Source organism: Leuresthes tenuis, unplaced genomic scaffold, assembly GCF_036924035.1.
Source record: "Leuresthes tenuis unplaced genomic scaffold, fLeuTen1.0.hap1 SCAF_11, whole genome shotgun sequence".
NCBI lineage: Eukaryota > Metazoa > Chordata > Actinopteri > Atheriniformes > Atherinopsidae > Leuresthes > Leuresthes tenuis.
Window position 1 is genome coordinate 15,218,735 of NW_027325365.1, and position 21,726 is coordinate 15,240,460.

The window sequence follows — 21,726 nt, forward strand, 5'->3', positions numbered from 1 at the left end:
GGCTCATTGTGTGTTTGGGCACAGCAACTGTTGTGGAGGAGTGTGCCTGTTATTTCAGGTGACAGAATGTTTTTCCCCAAGACCCTTCTGCCCCATGAGAAATCTCTGCACAAAAAAAAAAAAATCTGCCAGCCTGAGTGCCAACTGTCTCTGCATGTCTAGGAAAGCCAAACTGTTTTCTGAGGCTACATCCTGAAATCTGCAGATTCAAACCTCATTCATAACATGTCCTTATTTGAGGACTCCATTGATTCAACTCTGCATAAAGCAATCGTAAAATCACATTATCACTCTTCTTTTATTCTTTACAATCATCTTCATTTTCATGCACTGACTCTGTAGTAAAGTGTGGTTTCAGTTATGGCGATGTTGCATTAGTCACATGAATTTTAGAGGTAAAAAGTGTATGAAGTGTGTTCTGTTCCGTTTGTCTTCTTGAAAAATTCCTGGAAGACATAACTGTGAATTTTCAAACTTGTGGTCTAAAAATTCCTAAACCAGCTCAAACAGTTCATAATGTTTAGCACAGCTCCCTCTTGAGCCACAAAAAGCTTTCTGCAGCTTTTTCCACATCTTCAGTTAAAGCCATTCTTCAATTGTCTCCTGTCGAGACCAGTTTCATTCTAGTTGCTCATGGGAGTAGTGTTCAGGTCATTCCACTCATTTTATTCTGTAATATGAAAAAAAGAATTTCAGAATTTATGTGACACAAACAGTTACTTTGCAGTCACATGGCTACTTTTAGGGCAGAAAATAAAGTTTTTTTCTGTTTTTTTACCAGGTCACAGTAATAAAGTTGTGGAACTGACCATATAGATTTATCTCAATTATTATAATATTTTAGTTTTATAATTTCCTATGATCCAATTCAGTGTGATCTTTATTTAGGGCTTCTTCACTTGGTAAATGCTATTTTTTCTATACACTATGCTTTAAGTTTGTGAAGCCACTTCAGAGACATTTTATCAAGCCACAGTACCAAAATGAACACTTATCCTTAGAACTAACTTTATTTGTCATTTTCTGGGCCAGTCCAATCCAGAAATTAATACAGGAATGGGAAAAAGAAAGTATTTCTTCTGAAATCCTTCATTCTTCTGGTTTTACTTGATAAAACATATGTAGTCCTTACCAGGTTTCAAATTTAGGTAAATAGAACATCAAATTAACAACAAATGGCAATTACTCTCTGTCATTAACTGAACTACGTAAAAATGTTTAATCTGTATGTGAAAAACTAAGTACACCCTTACCCCTTCCATGGGAATTTGTACGATTGCCCACAACCTCTAAAGCTCGTTGCTGAATGCTGAGCATTGGTAGAGCTAATGGTGCTCTCCCAGTACCAGCTCCTCATTTGGCCTTCAAATTTCTAGCCAGCAGTCTTTGCTCATAAGTGATCCAGGAATGATTTTTGGAGCAGCTCTAAGCAAGCGGTTGTGTTGACTTTTTATTTTTTCCAAATCCCATTTGACAAACAGTATTTGCAGCTGCTTTGACTATAAATACATTTCAATTTCTGTCAGACTGGACCTTGTGTCTCCATAGGAATTAAATGCATCAATTTGTCAAATGTAGTCAACTGAAAACACTGACATAGTAAATCAAACCCCTGGAAACACTGAATCACTTCATTGTTTATTCCAGTAGAGTTTTATCATTGTGTATATGTAACTGCAAAAATGATCAACAAGTGCACTTTGACATTTGTAAAATTTATGAATAGTCCCTTTATTACACAATTAAAAACGATCAATCGCAACATTTCATTTGAGGCACAGTGAAGTTGATATTTGTATATTATCACTTAAAAAAAAAAACTACAATCAGCCTGTAATATGAACTTGCAGTAATAAAACAAAACCTTTAGAATCCTTTAAATATATGTATGATGTAATGTGTGTGTATATATATAAAAATGAATTACTCTGAAGTTTGTATCTAACGGGTCTGCTGTGGAACCAGCAGATGGATGAGCTGTGTGCAAACAGTGTAACACAAGTCCCTTATGCAGTAACTATGCTTAACAGAGATTTGATGTAAACTAATAAAAAAATATAATGTATAAAAAAATTATTCCACTGAACAAGCAACACATCATAAGTCAGGTAAACTCATAACTTGAGCAGCCAACATACTTTAAGTGTGAATTAACAAAAAATAAAAATAAAAATGGCTTCCAAAAATCACATTGGCACCATTAGAGTAGGGGCTCGTAAGTGCTGAAAAGCTCTTTAAAACCGCAAGTACTGTAAAACATTTTATTTTTGTTCTTTACAAAAATACAACTGTGAGATTGTGTGGACAAAAAAGACTCTGGGAACCTCGTTCTGTTGCACACCTTAAGACATGTTTGCCCGAATGACACAAAACAACTGAAACTCTTGCTTGGTATCCTTAAAGTGTTGTGAGTTTCACTGATCCAACTCTTTTAGGAATGAGAGTGGTAATATTTCCCATTCGATGTGCCCAGAGTCTTAAGAATGGAAAAATATCCACACTGAGGTAATGTTCTTAGCACAAACTATGCATGTAGCTGTATCAGCTGACAAGTTTTAAATGTGAGTCTTTGTTTTTTGATTTTACAGGCTTTAAGAAGTGACAGTGACGGCTCGCTGGGAGGTAACACTTCGGCAGTGCAGGTGAATGGAGAGGGGGTGGATGAAGGCCAGCAGACTGAGCACCGTCAGGCCAATGTTCACCTGTAGAAACATGTATGGGAGGATGTCACGAGAGGAAAGTTCAGAGAATATGCAAGCAAGTCATGAGTATTAAATGTACTTGCATATAAAGGGTCTCCATCCAGAGATCCTTTCACCAGAGCAAAGCAGGGATATTGTAGCAGGGAAAACACTGCAGACAGAGCCATGACCAGGCCATACAGCTTCCCAAAGTGGCAAGATGGGAATCTATACACAAAAAGACAAAGAAGCTCAGTGCCAGAAGGGATTACCTTAACATTGAATGATTAAACCAACAATTTCTTTTTGCTAACGTTGACTTTAGCCAGAAAAAAAACATAATCCGGTAGGAAAATAGCATTTTCTGGAATGACCAAAAGTGACCTGAATGAGTAAAATCAAAACACAAAAAATTTCTCAAAGCGACAAACAACCTAACCAAAAAAATGGATTGAATAAAGTATAATAGATTATGACGATGTTACATGCAGCAAAATGGACATTTAGTACATATATTTACTAAATCAGAATATTTGTAATTATATATGAAAATTATACCTTGTGACCCTGTGAAAGCATAATGCAGTCATAACTGTCGTAATGGGTTTATATACCATCATCCAGTCAAGAAGCTTGATACATAGATCTTTTTGAATCCTGTTCTTTCTCCTTTTGAGCACATGAACACCCCTTGTGCTTCCACACTGCATTCATACTGTTCCAGCATTTCCACCAATATATATTATATATTAGTTTGATACTCACGCCACACTGATGAAGGCAGCATTGCCCCCATAGAGGAAGGAGCGATTGAGCACCTGCAGGATGAAGGTTAGGTACTGAAGAGGCAGGTAGGGGGTGGAGGCACACACGGAGAACAACACACACTGCAGTGCCGTGAGGAAGAGAGAAAGCACAGAGGCCCGCAAGTCCATCTCCTGTTCGGTCTCCCCTATTAACACACGTAAAAGTAGTAGAAAAAAGTAGAAAAGTAGAAAGTGGAGGCTGTAAGTTCAGTATCCCATCAACACTGGGTGCAACATGCTATTGAAATTTTTATCTTACTGTTCATTCTGTGTCAGAAGCCAAAAAAGGAAATAAAATGAAGGAACTCTCAGGTTTTAGGATGCCGTTTTATAAAACTACTCAGGTTTTACATTGCTTTTTGACAGGACTTTAAGTGTTGGTGGGTTAACCATTTGTGTCGTGTTACCTGCAGCACGACGTTTGCCTTTGTATCTGTCCATTATGAGGCCGTTCCAGGGAGCACAGAGCACGCCGCACAGCTGGGTGATGGCAAAGGCGTTGGTGTACTGGCTCACTGCAGGGACACACAAACGATATATACGATGGTAAGATGTACAACAGCTCTTTGGAATAATTTCCACGATGTTACATAACTGATCACAAGGATGAATTTCAAAGGGAGGAGTGAGTTTTTAGTGTTAAGCATATGACTGCAAGTTATGCTGGGCACAATAAAGTAGTATGAAGCTATAAAAGCAGCACAAGAGTTTGTCTTGAATACAATATTTGATCTGATGAGAAGCAGTGAGTGGACGAGATGTGTCTTATACATTGAATCAGAGTTTTATAAAAGAAAATGGAACAAAAAAAAAAGGAAAATCACAAGAGTGAAATATGATGCTCAGTGATTTCAACTGCATGTGTCTGTTACATTTCTGGTTGCCGTTCAGCTAAACTTAAGGCCATCACAGTGTTTGATTTGTCCAAACACAAGAAAGCTCAAGATCACTCACATGTGTGTGGAACAGTAAAATCACATTTCCATATATGAAAAATAACTTAAATGATTATCAAAGAGTTTATTCTGAAGGGAAATGAAATCAAGCTTTTAAGCTGCACATATATATGGCCCTGACATTGTGAAAAAGGAGTGTTGGTATGCGATTACCCAGTGAGGACTCTCCAGCTGTCAGCCTCTGCAACATTGGGTTGAGGGTGCCGATGAACAGGTAATGTCTGAGCTGCATCACCGACAACCACAGCAGGTGCCACAAAAAGAACCTGGACAGCAGACACTCACGGAAACTCTTCTCTGAGAGAGAGCGCAGGAGGGACACAGGAAACAAGGCAGTGAAGCAAAAATGAGTAAAAGTGAAAGCAGACAAACGAAATATGAGATGACTTCATCCTTTTATATCTTCTGGTAAAATTCATGCACCAACCTTGCCTCATGGGGGCATCCTTGGTGAGTGGTGTTTCCTCTGCTGCCGTATGTGCATGACCATTAGTTGCTATCTCTGTGTTTGCAGGGTCTGATTTACTGCAAGTAATCCTGCAGAGGTCATGAAATAATTTTTCACTTTAACTCTTTAACAGGAAATAAAATATATTTCAAGAAATAATACTAAAAACACAACTGATACATATGAACTTCTTCATGACTGAATTTTTTTAAATCAAAACACAGGGATTTCTGTCAATGTGGGCGTGAATTCAACATGAAGCTTTTTACTTGTTTTCATTCATTCTTTACTTAATGATCTTAGATAAGTCTTGTCTATCTAAAAAGAAGACGGCAGCACCGCTTAGGCTTGTTAAGCTACATCTGAACAAAGAAACTTCAAGGAAAATGTTCTTTAGAGAGACAAGACTGAAAGAGAGAGACGTGGGTCATAATGCACAGCAGCACGTTTGGTGAAAACCAAACATTGCAAATCAGCACAAACACCTCACTGTAACTTTCAGGCACGGTGGTGGAGTGGTGATGATTTAGGCTTGTTTTGCACTCGCAGTACCTGGACACCTTGCAGTCATAGAAATCAACCACAAACTCCTCTATATACCAAAGTATTGTAGAGTCAAATGCGAGGCCATCTGTTGCTAAAGCTAGGCTGAAACCGAATCATGCAACAGAACAATGACCCCAAACACAGCAGCAAATGTACAACAGAATGGCTGATAAAGAAAAGAATGAAGTTGTTGCAATGGTCCAGTCAAAGTCCAGACCTCAATCTGATTTAACACTCTGTGATGGGACATTAAGAGAGTTGAGCAAATGCAAACCTCAATTAACCGAAGCATCTTTACAAAGAAGAGTGGGCCAAAATTTTGCCATGACAAAGTGAGAGACTGAAAACATCATATTTAAAATTATTACTTCAAGTTATCGCTGCTACGGGTGGTTTGACAAGCTCATGGGGTGTACTTAGTTTTTTCACTCACTGTTTCTGCATTTTGGCTTAGATTTGTTAAATAAATATTGACACAATTTAATATGTTGTGTGTTGTTGTTGATCTGAGGTTTTATTTATCCAGTTTTAAGCCCTGAAAAGGTTGTGGAGGCACAAAACAACTGTAATATAGAAGCAGTGCGTTTCTTGCTGTCGTGTCAGACAGTCTGGTCATCTTGACATTAAAAGCAGAGGGAATATGCTTATCAGAGTGTAAGTTTCAAAAACCACAGTCATTTTAAAAGGGCGAATCATTCCGACATATGTCCTGTGAGCAGAAGCCATGCAAACACACGTTTTTACATCATTTTCTGTTAAACTGTGTCTCTCCTAAGCTGAGAGCCTGCATCAGTGGCTACAGAACACACACTGATGCATCTTGGGTTTCTCTGTCTTGACCATAGCCAATATGCACCACCATTTCAATACTGGGCAAACAGTCACTCTTTCCAATTCATTTATAATTGTATTTCACTTAGATTAGTAAAAAAAAACAAAGGTAGCAAATATTTCTAAATCTTATCAGAGAAAATAATCGTGTGCATTTCATACCTTTATTATTTAATAGTAGATAATACAAATGAATTCATTTAGATGATTATTATTTATTTTGCAGTACTATATAGCACAGTAATTCATATTAATTAAATGTAAAGTGCTTCCTGTTGTAACCTTATACCTAATATCATGTCACTTATTTCCCTGGAAATACGCGTTTGCTCTGAAACAAACCTTGCACCTGATGTACCCATTAAGATGTTGGTGTCAGTGCGATCTGTTCCTACCCGTATGTGTAGCGATCAGGCAGCGGGTAGGGAATGAATTTCCGTGGCAGCAGGAAGAAAGTCCTGAGAACATGAAACACGCTGCAGGCGGACAAAAAAAGGAATGAGGCGCGAAGAGAGATGCCAGATTCACGTAACAACTGCAAAAAAAGGAAAAAAAAGGAGATGCGATTGAGTTCATGGGTAGTGCAGAAGATGGTATCGCTATAGTCTGTCATCTTATTAATGTGCGTTAATGAGTGTTTTTTACTTTGATGATGAGGAAGAGTGCTGAGGAGGAGTCAAAGGCCCCGTTATACAGAGTGATGATGGTGGAACGATGTGAGCCGAACAGGTTTCCAACCTTTTGGAGAGAAAACAGATGAAAGTTGCATCAAAGTGTCAGTGCAGGATTTTTTTTTTTTTGAAAATGGCAGATGTGAATGGTAACCCTAAAGGGATTTGTGTTCTCTCCTCACAATCATAAGCTTTATCTGACTTAAGTACTGAAGCCGGCACATGCACACTGAGGGCAAACAAGAATGTTTTATACTGGGAGAACACTGAGATCATAGATATAATGAAGACAAAACTGTCACTTCCAAAAAAAGCTTTTACCACAACATTCCTCAGAGCGCTTTCCTTTACAAAGTTGGCCATGGAAGAGTTATGAAGCGGTTCCCGACCCTGTGCCTTTTCCTGTTTTTCCTTTAGGGGATTATTGACTGATAGATTATGTATGCAGGCATTAAAAGTGATACTTGTAATGATGTGACTGCATTTTTCCTGTAAGAAAATAAAAACCCTCCTCAGTGTTATAAAAGAATAAATTAAGTCTTAAAATAGATTAAGCTATTTAACTTTTTACTATCAATCTACTTGATATTTATTATTCTCAAACATCAAGTATGCCATCAACTTAGTTCTTGGTTACAACAACTTTGATGGTGGGTCTTCTTGGTAGTCATCTCACAACCTTAGTACTCCTCTCCTTTCAGACTTTTTCTTATTCTTCTTGGCTGAATAATTCAAGCATGACAAGTTTGGATGGAGCGCATTGGTGCAAAACAATGTTCAAGTCTTTCCTGATGCTCCACGAGGTTCAGGTCCAAACTTTGTCTGAGCCACTCCAGGGATGTCACTGAGTTTTTCTTCTGGCAACATTGCTCGATATTTTTCTGCAGCCTGACTACTCTCCCAATGCCTTGTGGCACAAAACAACATCCCCACAGAATGATGCTACCATACCCATGTTTGACTATCCTTGACTTCCTCCATTTCAGAAAGATGGAGGCTACTGAGCTTTTATGAGCATCTGTTGCAGCACGCAAGCATATAGAAGCTTCGAGCAGCGTTAGTTTTTTGTGACCATCTACCACCAGGAATGGGATCTGCAACAATTTCCCTCAACAAACCATCAGGGCCCAGAATATCCTGGTATCACACATAACACACATAATAAACATAGGCCAATCCACACACAGATAGTACCAGATAGTACTCACCAGATAGACAATGAACTTTCAGTGCACAAACTGCAGGAAGTTACACTGTGCACTAGCATTTTACCTCATCGCACCTGCCTCAATAGTTGCTGCTGGTTTATGTATGTTGGACAGTTTTTAATTGTATTGTTTATACGTTCATTCTCACACTGTCTGTGCTCCTTGGTCAGTAGAAATGACAATAATTCGAGCTTAGTGGGATTGAGTTAAATGCTGCAGCAATCTTCAGTTATCCTTCCCAAGATCTGTGCCTGACACAGTCTTCAGTCTCACAAGTCCTTCTGGCTCATGACTTGGTTTACACTGGGACATACACCAGAAATTCATCAGAGTTCAGTTGAAAGTGTCAGAAAATGTCAAAATGCTTTATTTTGACAAAAATCTGTTTTTGCTTCATTCTTGTGGCGAATAATGTGTTGATTTCGGAGAGAAAGAAAAGGAGTTGAATTTATTTTTAGAAGATCCTAAAACATTAATTAGGTATAATTTAAATTAGATTATATCGATGGTAAAAGTAAAAACCCTGGTTCAGACCCCACTTTGCTAGTCCAAGTATTTGAATTATATCAGTGTGATATAATTCAGTGTTTGGATGGTTTTGACACTTAGTTCGATGAAATAGAAACTGAAATCTTGGAAATTGAAAATGGACGACTTGAAACAATTATGGTAATCAAGAGAATGATCAAAAGATTAATTCAGTTTGATAATAGTTTTCAATACCTGCATGTTTGTGATCAGAAATAAGATGCCGCCCACAGCCAGGAGGGAGAGAGCTGGGAAGAGCAGGAAGGCCAGAACTTTTGCAAAAAGAGACAAACAAGGAACAGCTGTAAGAAAATCTGCTTTCCCTGTTTTTAAGAGAAAAACATTCAGACAGTTATTTTTTTACCTGATGAAGAGAAAGCCACCATTAAGGTACCCGTGGTGTAAATACATCTGGTGGGAGATAGAAGTTATTCGTTTTTTAACTCTGGGACTGCTTAAGGGGGATATTCAACATCACATCATTTACAGCATGGATAAAAAAAAAAAACACTTTCAGAACCTAAAAAAGAAAAAAATGGGCACGTGAGACACTGATATTACAGCCAATACTTGTTCTCATACAGATTTGTGTACTTTCAGCAGACTTTAATTTCCTTTTCTTGGCCTTTTCGTTTTCCTGTTCATCCTCATGTTTGCTTGGCTCCTCTCGTGCAGAATTTGCATTCCTTGACTATTTCTTTTTCCTCCACCCACTTTTAGTGGAAACATATGGGTGATCTTAGTGCCAGTTTCTTACTGTGGATTAGGACTTATCTAGAGCTAATGCTGCAGGTATGTGCTGTTTTATTACAGACTATACCGGACCCATGTTCATGTACCCACCATGACTTCTACCAATCATGAACTACCATCTTGCGCTTTGGATTTGGAATTTGGCTGTTACCCTCTTGTCTTTTTAGAGACAGAAGTTACCATATTTCTACATGGGAGTAGTATTCTGTCGAAGGAGCAGAGAAGGGTTTTATGGCACAAAACTGTCATAGAGCTGACTAAACAGCAACAGAAAAATGAAAAGGATAAGTCAACAAAGTCTAGATGGAACTGGTCCAAGCAGGTTTGACCACATAGTCGTTGGATCTCATTCAGCCTCCACTGATCCTCTGCATCACATATTACCTCTCATGTTTTCTTTGGACTTTTGTCCTAAAACCTGTACGGTGGAAAAGATTCTGAAAGATCTCTGGCAGAAAAAATGTCTGGCAAGTCACTGCTTTGCAAATGACTGTGGGGCGACGTGATGTGGCTGCTGGTATCAAATTTACAGCATTTGCATAACTTTTAAGCAGCTATAACCTTATCTTTTACATACAATCTGTGAGTCAGCTACATCAACTGGAAAAGTACAAATGGACTAAATATATGGAATTTGTGTTTAAGTGCTTTTTGTCCTTGAACCAATAAATCCTGACCACACTATTTGAACTATGTATAGATCCTGACTGAACATCTTTGCAATGCTAAATGAGTAAAAAGTGTCTAGGAAAAATTAATGCTATAGGACTTCATCAAATGATGCAATTTTATTCATATAGCACCTTTCACGATAAAAACCCCAAAGTGCTTCACAATGAAATACATGAAACATGAAAAATATAAAAACCTAACAAAAGCTAATAAAAAATATGGGTTTTCAGGTGCTTTTTAAAAGAGATCACAGAGTCCACGGATCTCAGGCTGGGAGGAAGGGAGTTCCAGAGACTAGGAGACTAAGGCTCTGTCACCTTTGGTTTTCAATCGTGTGTGCTGCGCACCCAGCAGGCCCTGATCACATGACCTCGAGGACCTGCTGAGAAGGTAGAGCTGCAAAAGTTTTTGCTTGTCCATGTAGAGCTCTAAATGTTAAAACCAAAATTTTGGAATGTACTCTGTATTGGATGGGGAGACAGTGCAGCTGAGTTAGCAGCAGAGTGACATGAGAATACTTGGAAGATTTTGTTAGAAGCCTAGCAGCAGTGTTCTGTACAACCTGAAGACTTTCCAGTGATTTTTTTACTGAGACAAGTGAATATAGAAATAAAAAAATCTAGACATAATGAAATAAAAGCATGTATGATCATTTCCATCTCAGAGCGTGACACAATGGGACTTAGCTTGACAATATTTTTTAAATGATAAAAACAAGGGCAAACCAGTGATTTAACATGAGTATCCAAAGTCAACACTGAGGTGCCTAACTGAGGGTTCAACAAATGAGGCGAGTGGGCTGAGACTCTCCATTATCTTAGGTAAAAACCTATCAGGGGCACAGAGAAGGACTTCAGTTTTCTCTTCATTAAGTTGAAGAAAATTGCCACCCATACAACTTCTGGCAGAATCCAAGCATCTGAGCAAGATCTGTACCTTAAAAACATAATTGGGTTTAAAAGAAATATATAAATGAATATCATCTTCATAGAAGTAATAATGAGATGTCGTAAAAATAATTTAAGATATGCTGAAGAGATATAAAAGAAACAGGCCCCAAAACAGACCCTTGTGGCACACCATAGTTAAGGGATGAGGAAGAGCTTAGCAAGGCCTTAGCAACAGCCACAGAAAAAGATTGTCCAGACAGATATGAGGAAAACCATTCCAAAGCAGATCCTGGTGTACCGACCCAGTATTTCAGCCTATCGCGCATGATGTGATGGTCAATAGTATCAAAGGCCGATGTCAAGTCCAACATCAGTGACACAGAACATTCTCCTGCATCAGCATGTCATTGCAGACTAAGAAGGGCTTCTTCAGTGTAATAAGCCCTGCGAAAACCAGACTGAAAATGATCAAGAATACTGTACTTTTCTAAAATAACTGTAAGCTGCTTAGCCACAACCTTTTCTAAAATCAAAAGCAATAAATGGTCATTTTGAAATGGGTCTGTAGCTGCTAAAAAGAGAGGGATCAAGCTTGTTTTTTTTTTGGAATAGTGGATGGATGACAGCATTCTTAAAATAAACAGGGACTTGACCAGACACAAGGAAAGAGTTAATTATAGTGAGCACACACGGACCAGTGGACTGAGAAATACATCTTTAAACGGGGATGTAGGTAAAATATCAAGGGAACAGAATGATGCTTTCATTGAGCCAACTAATCTGACCAGCTCACATAAAGAAAAAGGTAAAATTACGGAATGAGCTGGACTGAATGTGAAGAACTAGATTATGCAAAACTAAGCCAGTTGTACTTATTGTACTGTCACTGGCATTTAAGATGCTAACTGAGGCCTGTCGAGTCTGAGGTGTAGCTGGTGGGTTTTTTACCGTTTCCTTGAGCATTGCACCATGTGTCATCCATAACGATAAGGACCAAATTATTTTCTATCATGTCCTGATATGTGAAACTTTAGAATTGAACCAAGGTGTACTTTCTTTTTCACACGAACCTTTGCGAGTGCACGCTTACAGGTGAATGCATTTTAAACTCCTAAGGCATGTCATCAATGTAAAAAAGAAGGACATCACTAAGGCATGGTTTATATATCCACCTTTAGCACCTATATCTAGTCTCCCTGATCCTTCCAGCTCCAGGTTCATTAAAGCCACGACTTTCCATGTGTTCACATATCATTTGTTACTGACTGCCCAAAAATATTTATAAAGGTTGATCAAAACACAATTTGCAATATTCTTTGCCATTCCCAACTAAATGGGCAGCCTGCTCATACTTGTGCTGTCTGATCTTATGATAAAAGTCACAATAATAATAAATTAAGCTGTAGCTATCACTTTGTCATAGGTAATTGTTTGTGTGACCATGCAATAACATTCCAACCACCCTGTTCTCTGTAGCTTTTAGTCTTCTGATGAATAACGTTTTCTATGAGAAGTGACATAAAACAAATTGCTGATTTTTTAATCATTGATTATAAATTCGGGTGTTGTACTCACATTCCAAAGAGCCGAGTGACTGTAGTACCAAAATGGTCAAAGAGGAAACCATTGGGGAGCGTGAGGAAATTGTTCATGAAGGATGCGATGGTGAAAATAAGAGAGAACTGTTCATCCTGTGCGCTGCAATCTGTAGGCACACACAGAAAAAACAAACAAAGAAAGACTAAACATATCTCAACATATATCAATATTTGCATAATTACATTAGGAATTAAAAGTAGTAAACATGAAGACATCAAACTTACCTAACGTCTGTGTGCCGTTGACTTCTGTGGCATTGACACAAAGAGAACTGAAGTACCCGTCCTCCTTAAGGACAAAAACCAGGGAAGCCCATCCAAACACAGCTCCAGCAAAACACAGACACTCCAGCAGGCCTGTTGCAAAGGTGAGGCAGCGTCTCCCAGAAAACTTGTTCTCAGACCCTGACATGGTCGCTCAACACATCCCCTCACGAGCAGAAACTTCCCAAACACTGTCTTCACCTGCATGAGTGTACACACAAGCTCATTCACACAAGCCGCTTTTTGGAAAATTAAGATATTTTTGGTTTGCTTATGCTTTTAGAGAGGTTTGAAACAAGTCAATATAACTGTTACTCTTTCTCAGCAGAAAAAAAAAACCTGTCTTGCATGACACATCAGCTGGAACCTGTTTCTGCAACTAAAGCATGAAAATATCTTGCAAATACAAAGCGCACTCTGGTTACGCTGCAATATTCAGTTGCTTTCTACTGCGTAGTACTCACAGCTCAGTCTCTGCTGGTCTCCCCAAAAGCTCTCAGAAAGTCTTTGCTCCAGCCCCACTGTCTTGCTTTATATAGATTGGCTCTTGCGTCCTCTTCCTCACTCTGCATATCCCTCCCCTCCTTCCTTTCCCTATGTTTCTCAGTCACAATCTGCTCTGCAGCAGAGGAAACCATTGACCTCAAGATACTACGCTTGCATTCTCAGCAAGACACAGAACACATTCCCAGAGGTTATGAGATATGCTCCAGCTGTGGAGGCCGTGGGGGCTGGCTAGGCTGGTTAAGCCAAGAGATCACATAAATCAAGAAAATAACTCAGTGAGTGCTGTTTGTAGCCCTCTGTGTTATAAGTTCATATGAACAAAGAAACATTGATGGGCCTTACTGTCCCTTGACAGGCTGCAAAAAGGATGCTGCAGTAACCTATGACTACCCACAATGCTACAGTCCTCACAATCAGCTTTTATCTTCAGAGAACCGAACCATAGTTTTACGATTAAGAAAGTTAAAGATATAGGACTTCTCAGTTATGTTTGAATCTACTGTAAGCTTGCGTATACAATTAGTTATTATTTTGTGTGCTTACCAAAATTAATACACAAATTAAGTCACAGTTATATAATAAACTCTTGTGTATGTTTATTGAAAAGAGGATTTAAGAATTACAGCTCTTTAACAGGCAGAACAAAGGGGCTCAAAAATGGTTGATTCAAAAGATCCTCCATAGACAGGTATGGGTATTCTCTTCCTTACTTCTTTATCTGTTATGTAGGTGAAACATCTGGAGTTGATTCTAGTTGTGCCACTTGGATTTGCATGATTTAAAAAAGCTGAAACGGGTAAAAACGAGGCTGTAAAAGCATAACGAATCAATAAGAAAGATAGCAAAAACGTCCGGGGGCCAAATGAGTGACTTGTTTTAGAGAAAAAAAAACTAAGTGGGGAGCTCTGTAACATAAAAAAGGCCTGCGGTCTTATAAAAGACAACATTGGTGGACGATGGTAAGATGCTTTCCACAGTAGAAAGAGAAAAACACCATCACAACATGTGAGGAACACTTTACAAAGGTGGACATTTCATCAAACTTAATATAACAAACCTACATAACTGTCTTCCAGGACCTGTCCATGGATGTGCTCAGGCGACGATAAGAAGGTACCTGTAGGTACCTGGTACAAGGCATTTCTAACGGATTCCTATTTTGATTAGAGTTTTGATTCTCAACCAAATGGGTCACTATTATCTACTGAAAATGTGATAGAAGACAAAAGGAGTCTGATGAATTCTGAAACACACAAGGACATTCTGTCTGCTCAGTTTCAGCCAAATAACAAAAAGTTGATTTGCTGGTGGTTTACAGAACAGGAGGAAAATAATCCGAAACAAACTGGGAAAGGAACAGCGGGTTTTGATGGTAGAGAAGGGGAATATTTTACACTGGCACCTGATCTCCATCTGATCTAGCTGCACTTCACTTGATGAAGACAAAACTAAAAACCAGGGTAAAAAACTAATGTCAGAAAGACTCACGAGTCTCGAGAAGGAGGAAACTCTATTTCATCAAGACAACTGTGCTACTAATAGCTACTATACACATAATTCAGGTTATTGTGAAAGCCTATGGAAACAAACTGGGGGAAATGAGGTCATCACAGTGAAAACACCATGTGATATGATGTTCTTTGCCTATTGTTGGGCTTACTGTGAGTAAGAATATATTAAAGTGCCTGAGCCTGCCACACAGCAACAAAAGCATTATAACAAGCAAATAACATTGAGTATTTGTTAAGGGTTGTAGGGAAGCCAGGTGTTTATCCAGTATGAAAAGACTAGCCACAAAGGTGTGTATTTGAACTAACAGGTGGGGTTATCAGACTGCCTGCAAGTTGCATGATGGGAAGAGTGGGCTCCATGGCTTTTGACGTTTATGGGCTAAATATAAACTCTCACAGATAAAAATGTACCTCTTTAATAAACTGGCTGTCCATGATATGACCATGTTCAGTCAGTTAGATTTAACATAACAACTATCCACTACATTTTCTTGAGACCTGTGTTTAATTAAAGTCTGAGATTATAAATGTGTCAATTTAAAGGTGATGGTGGCAAGAGGGCTTTAAAATGATCCCCTCATATAGTTGTACACAGTGAAGCTCAATGTAGCATTTCACCCTTACAATGAAAATTTTCACAGAAAAAAAACAAACCCTTCTTTAACACATAATTACAGAAATTAGGGGAAACGATGACGTCTGGAGCTATTTCAATTAATGAAATGTCACAATAAATGGTGGGCTCCAGGAGATTTTTGTAGTAATTTAACCTGTTTAGTCTGAATAGTCAAACTAGTCTGGTAGGTATCAGGTTTGGGTCACTTGTTTCAGCCCATAGCAATGTGCCAATTTGCATTTCATGGGTTGTTGGTATATCGTTGTTGCTATGGCATTTTAACGATCGGGTGGCTCAGATGCTTTGCTTAAAGTTCCTGTTCATTCACTTTGCTGAGGTTTTTTTCTGTCACTAGGATTGTGGAAGTTGAGGAGGAGATTGAATGTGGCTAAGGGCAGAGGGCTATACAATTACTTATACAACTGGAGATTGCACGGTCAACCCCTATGATCACCTCATCACAAGACACAACTTCCCTGGCATGCAAGCAAGATTGGGTCACACTTCCTGAAACCAAGTGTTGACACTATCAACACACTCCTGCATGTCCTCGAGTGTGCATGCGTAGTTGTAGCCTCAAGATACAAAACCAAACAGGAGTAAAGGCCTTAAAACACATGACTTCTCTCCAACCACAATCCAGAGCAACTATAGGTTAAATAATAATGGCAGCTATGCTTTTATTTTTGAATGAAGCCACAGTCCCATAAAGCACTTTCCTCTTTGAGACAGACCACAGATCCTTAATGAAATAACAGGTACAATCTCATTTTGTTGCACAGGGTTGCCCTGTTGCACATAATGTTGAACAAAACCATCAAAGTCCCAGCAATGATCAGAATGATCTGGAGCGTTCTGGAGTCTCACCTAACGAATTAAGTTATCTATATTGCTCTATTTCCTCAAAAATATTCTGTGCATCTCTACATAAACACAGATTGGGTATTTTTAGTTCAACGTCGGAGCTAACCCCCCTTACTTAGGACACATCTCATCTAATCTGTCTCTACAATACAGTAAAAAGGTTAAATACCTAAAATGTCACCTTGTTTCTTGTCAGTTATTATCATGCTATACACAAGTGAAGCTGGAGCTTTTAGGCGCTGAAAGGGAGGGGGATTCAGATAGTTTGGTAAGTGATTCTGCTGTAGACAAAAGCCCCTTTTCATGTTGCAATGACAACAAACAGGAGGAGGGACTAAATAATGCATTATGTCAACGACTGTGGTATTCTAACTCGTAAATTTAGTGACAACTGGGTTTGAGTTTAGGTTGAAGATTAATTTTCTGCTTGATCTAAGTCAACATTATGTTTTCTTAAGTGATGGAATCATATGATTCTGTGTTTACGTCACCAGTGGTTAAAGACCGTCCAATCGTGCCAACAGGAAAAGTGCCATGATCAGCAACTTCTTGAACAGAAAATGGCCTGATGTTGACATATTTCTGCTTTAAATGAAGCCAGAATAGAGCCATACCATGGGACTCTTACTTTCCATGACACCCATGACTTCTGCTTTTTAGAAAGATGAAGCACTGCATATAACTCATGATATAATTTGGCAACAACTTTTCTTTTAGAGCTCAACAATGGCAAGCATTTGGGGAAGGTTGAATCAACACTGTACAACAATGATCTTTGGACTGTGTTGATGTTTGTTTGGTTGATCCGTTTGTTCTTCCTTAATATGAAAAGCTTTAAGTCAAAGTGGACTGAACCAAGCTGGAGTTAGTTTGAATGGAGTGAAATGAATGTGGAAGTGCAAAACATGAGGAAATATGTTGACATTAGGCAGGGTTAAACACACAGCTGCTTAATGTTTTAAAGTTCACAAGCAGCACGTAAAAACTACTAAAGCCTTTTCTGTGAGTGGCATTTCAGTGATAACACAGGGCACACACTCTCCAAAACAAGAGCAGTAATCCCAATGTACAGTATAATGGGCATTTTGACTGTAAAGTTAAAGTGCTTTTCCATTATTTGAAGGTGTGCATCTTTCTTGGTGAAACGGTATGCAAAGCCTTCCATTCACAACCCAAAGGTCAGACACCTTCTGCTGTGACTTTGGAAATCAGTTTTAAACTTTTCATCTTTGGAGGTTATTGACTTGATGTTCCTATCACTGAGCACTGAAACCTCTCATTATCTTCAAATGAACATTGGAACGAGCCGATGAACACAGAGCTGGGGCTCTGGATTCAGACCACAATCACTGATAAGAGGCTAGATTGGGTCAGAGTTGATAGATCAATAAAAAAGAAGGTCATGCCAGCAAACTGATTTTGACTTTTTACTAATTATTAGTAAGACTTAAAAGAGATATATTTTAATTACATACTAACCATGTTTCAAGTATAGTTGAGAACTTTTCTAAAAGTGCAATGACAGCTTAAACCTGTAATATGTTTGAATCTTTATTTAACAGAAACATGTGCAAAGGATATTTTAGTCAGTGTGTTTACCAACCAACTTAGTGGTAGTTGAAAATTCAAACAAATCTAGAATTTCATGCAATCAACACACTTTAAAAAAGCTGAGATAAATGCCAAAAAATACATAAAAGCTGATCAAATATACAAGTAATATGTTTAAAATCAGCATATCAATTGGTTTCAGGTGAGGGTGAGAGGTTATAAAAGTAGCATCCATCAAACGCTTAGAGTTACTTATGCAGAGGTATCTATCTGTTTCGCTCTCAGCCCCAGCAGACATCCAGTCCTTGCAAAAGCTAACAACACAAAGGCTCCAGAAAGAAATGATATGCTTTGATCAAATGCTGACTGATTGACAGTTGGCTTGAGCCAGCTAGGAGGGGCCGACAACATAAAATCTCAACTCGGAGGTTTAAGCCGCAAAAACCATAAAGAGCAACCGGTGAAAAGTTCAGACGACAGATGCACTGGATGATCTTTAATATTGTTAACCCGATTCTTTCATTGGAAGCCCAAGAACAAGCTGGAGAAATCGTTTATTAAACAAAGTATTTATTAGTGGTCACATGTAAAGTATATTGCAGCGCTGGACTCGGAGTGCCAGAGCTCCGGAAACATTTCATATTTATATTCTGCTTTATCTCACAGAGGTTGTACTCACACTTGTCAAGAGTATAATTGGCCAGTTTTTAGTGGCATGATCAGGCCAACCACTGTCCTCGCCGTGTTCTTTGGATGTGATATACGATGTGTGTGTGTTAGTGCTGTTTTAGGCGTGGATCTAATGTACCAGACCTATCTACTCCAATAGAGATGTTTTGTCTGACCCAGTTGTTTCGTCTTGCTACGTCATTCTAAGGTCTTGGACCATTTAAGGTCATCTATTGTGCAGTATGAGCAGAGTGGAAAAGTACCAGCGAGGAACATAAGTTATTTAGTAAATTACAGAATATGACTACATAATGTCTAAGAACAAAGCCAATTATAACAATATCCTAGTAGTTAGTTTCACTCCATCAAAATGTCGATTTTTGTCCACTTTTATTTCTGTGTTTTCCACTGCAGTCCAAAGCTAAAGGAACACCAACAGGGCCAACATAACCAAGGGCAGCACACAGCTCAGGATGATCCACGTGTAACGTGATGTGATAAGAGGATTTCTAAGAAAGTCCTCACTATCCAAATAAGCCTTATATAACCTCGTGTTTTGGGCACCACTTTCAATCAAAGGAAAAGACAGAATCTCATGCGCTATTCATGAAATTCTCATTTGGTTGGACTGAAAAATACGTAAAGAAAACATACAACACAACCGGTTAATTATATATATATATAATTAACCGGTCTTATTATTAAATAGTCTAAGGTTTGTTACTATTTGAAGTTAAAGGCTAACAACTTGGATTAATTTATCATTTTAACAGGGTGGATCTTACTTGGTTGACAAGAAATGATATGCTTTGATCAAACGATGATACGTCTTGTATTAGAAATGTATGGAGCATCATTAAGAGAAAAGTCATTAAGCAACCACCATAGACTACAGAGCAACTGAGACCCTCAACACGAATGGCTTTCACCAGTGCGTGACATCTCTGCCCTCAGCCACATACAACCGCCTCTTCAACTCCCAGAAGCATATTGACAGAAAAAGACAACAGCAAGACAACTTAACACTAACAGGCCCAGAGATTTTCACTTCGGCTGCATGTCCCCTCCCCTCTGCAAAAAGTGTGTATTCCTCTAAAGGTGCTAACTGTCTCCATTGTATTATGAACAGCCACTCCACCCCCCACTGAGGTCGCTGCCTGTAATAACAAAGGCCAAACTGCTGTTTGAACTAGCAGAAAAATCTCCAACTTTGTGGTGGAACCACAGAGTGCCATCTTTCGCCTTCTCCAGCTGTTATGCCCACATCTGCAACTTTTTGTTTTTTATTACAGTCTAAACCGTTATTCTTCATTTTTGATAATGACGCCAAACAATATATAAATTCTATATCTGACTCAAAAAACTAAAAAAAAAAAAAAACAGCTAAAACTATTGAGTTGTGTTCTTTATTTGGTATTTTCAGTTAAAGGAAACCCCCCTGCCTTTCTCTGTTTTTTTGTTTGTTTGTTGTTGTTGTATGTAGTCTGTATTAACAACTCCCATAACTTGTGGACAGAGATTGACAGAACTTTTGGGAAAGAGAGAGAGAGTTCTGTGAGAGTGGTGGAAGAAACTACGGGACAGATACGTAAAAGTCTGAAAGGCAACGATAATGTCCATTGAAGCACACTATTTCATAACAAACAAACAAATAAAAGTTAGCACAATACACTTAAAAGTCATAAAAATATTCTAAGTACTATGTCACACTATAATGGCGATAACACACCTATTGAAATTACTACTTCTGCAGGCTCATCAGCTATTATGTAAGCAGAGGTGAGAATGCTGATCGCTGATGACAGTGCTACTGCTGCTCTTGACGGGGGCATTGTTTTCTTCTCCAGGACCGCAATTGAGAAACACTGATCTAAACTCTTCTGGAAATTGTATCTAAATAAATAGCTGTATAAAGGACCAATACAAAAATGTGTAGTGCAATTGGACAGAGGGAGGGGCAAGATCTGTTCAGCTTATTCTGTATGATGTTCAATGATCAGACTTCGTGTCAGGACTCTGCTGTTACAGACAGCAATATCCTATGTAGCTGGTAGGCCTGAGTTGATGCTCTGTCACAAAGTCACAACCGCCCACACTTCACTGAGTCGCATTTTACAGATGGGTAATTGTATTTCCTATTTCTAGTCTGTAGCGTTGTGGTGTCGTTGCAGGGGAAGGACACTTACGTGCTGTTGTGATCACCTACCGCGAACCCATTGTTCACCAAATCCGCATATTGTTCGTCTTACAAACAGGACCCGCTGAGACCCTTTTCCTGCCCAAATATAAAAGTGCTCGACTGCTCCAACATCCGACCTCCACGCTGAAGCTGGCTTCCGATTCGCCAACCTCCGATTCGGCACTTAAGGGGAAAGTTAAGGGAAAATGAATGTGGCCAATATGCTGAAAAAATGCTTAAATGTGTCTTTATTGCATTTTCACAAATAGAATAATGGTTTCACAAATCAGAGACTGTGTTATAAAGAATGTTTAGCATCTGTATGATAATCTAGTCCAGTTTTTAGAAGTCTCGGACAGTGTTTTTTGTACCTAGTCTAATGTGGTCTTTGTAGAAAATAAAAACGGTGAAATCTCCCCTTTAGCATTTTCACAAATAGAATAAAAGTTACACAGAGACAATAGTAGATGTCAGGCAAAGCTGATGTCTTACCTAAAATGTCTAAAAAGTTTTCACATCAAGAAGTTACACGAAAAAACAGTCAATCGGTGGACAAACAGTCGCACTGCACGGTAAGTTAATTTCCCCTTAAGTTTCCTCTTAAGTGCAGAATCTGAGGCTGGATAATCGGGAAGCCAACTCCAGGGTCTCCTGTGGTGCTTCCTCCAGGTCCAAAAGCCCTCCGAAAAAAACAAACAAAAAAACCCAAAATCTTATTTCGTAATTATAGATGGATTCAATAACGGGTGAAAAAAGGCTACATCTCACCATTTTTTTTACTTGAAAAAGGTGATATCTTATCACAAGCTCGTTTAGGAGAAATTACTATAGAAAATCTTAATATAATTTACTTATTTATCAATTCGTTAATAATTAATTTAGTCTTTTAGGGTGTTTATCCATGAATTTAGGTTAAACAAATATAAAACCCAGCAACCATTGAGAAAAGATCTTTAGTTTAATGGTGCCATCTTGTG

At 38.6% G+C, this 21,726-nt stretch overlaps 1 protein-coding gene across 3 annotated transcripts; it reads right to left on the reverse strand.

Annotated features, from left to right (window-relative positions):
* Positions 1–2,304: 2,304 nt before the first annotated feature.
* Positions 2,305–21,336, reverse strand: slc43a3b (solute carrier family 43 member 3b). 3 transcript variants are annotated; one of them, XM_072395665.1, is made up of 14 exons: positions 21,242–21,336; positions 20,777–20,932; positions 12,814–13,053; positions 12,566–12,695; positions 9,040–9,086; positions 8,871–8,947; positions 6,914–7,006; positions 6,664–6,803; positions 4,871–4,980; positions 4,597–4,740; positions 3,895–4,002; positions 3,447–3,633; positions 2,786–2,909; positions 2,305–2,702 (listed from the first exon to the last, which is right to left on the reverse strand). In XM_072395665.1, exons 3-14 carry the CDS (start codon positions 12,998–13,000, stop codon positions 2,592–2,594), a joined length of 1,458 nt encoding a protein of 485 aa, XP_072251766.1. In that variant the 5' UTR covers positions 13,001–13,053; positions 20,777–20,932; positions 21,242–21,336; the 3' UTR covers positions 2,305–2,591. The 3 variants fall into 3 exon arrangements, with proteins under 3 accessions (XP_072251766.1, XP_072251765.1, XP_072251767.1); XM_072395664.1 differs by having other exon boundaries at positions 20,757–20,932; XM_072395666.1 differs by lacking the exons at positions 20,777–20,932; positions 21,242–21,336 and adding an exon at positions 13,317–19,200.
* Between the last annotated feature and the right edge of the window lie 390 nt (positions 21,337–21,726).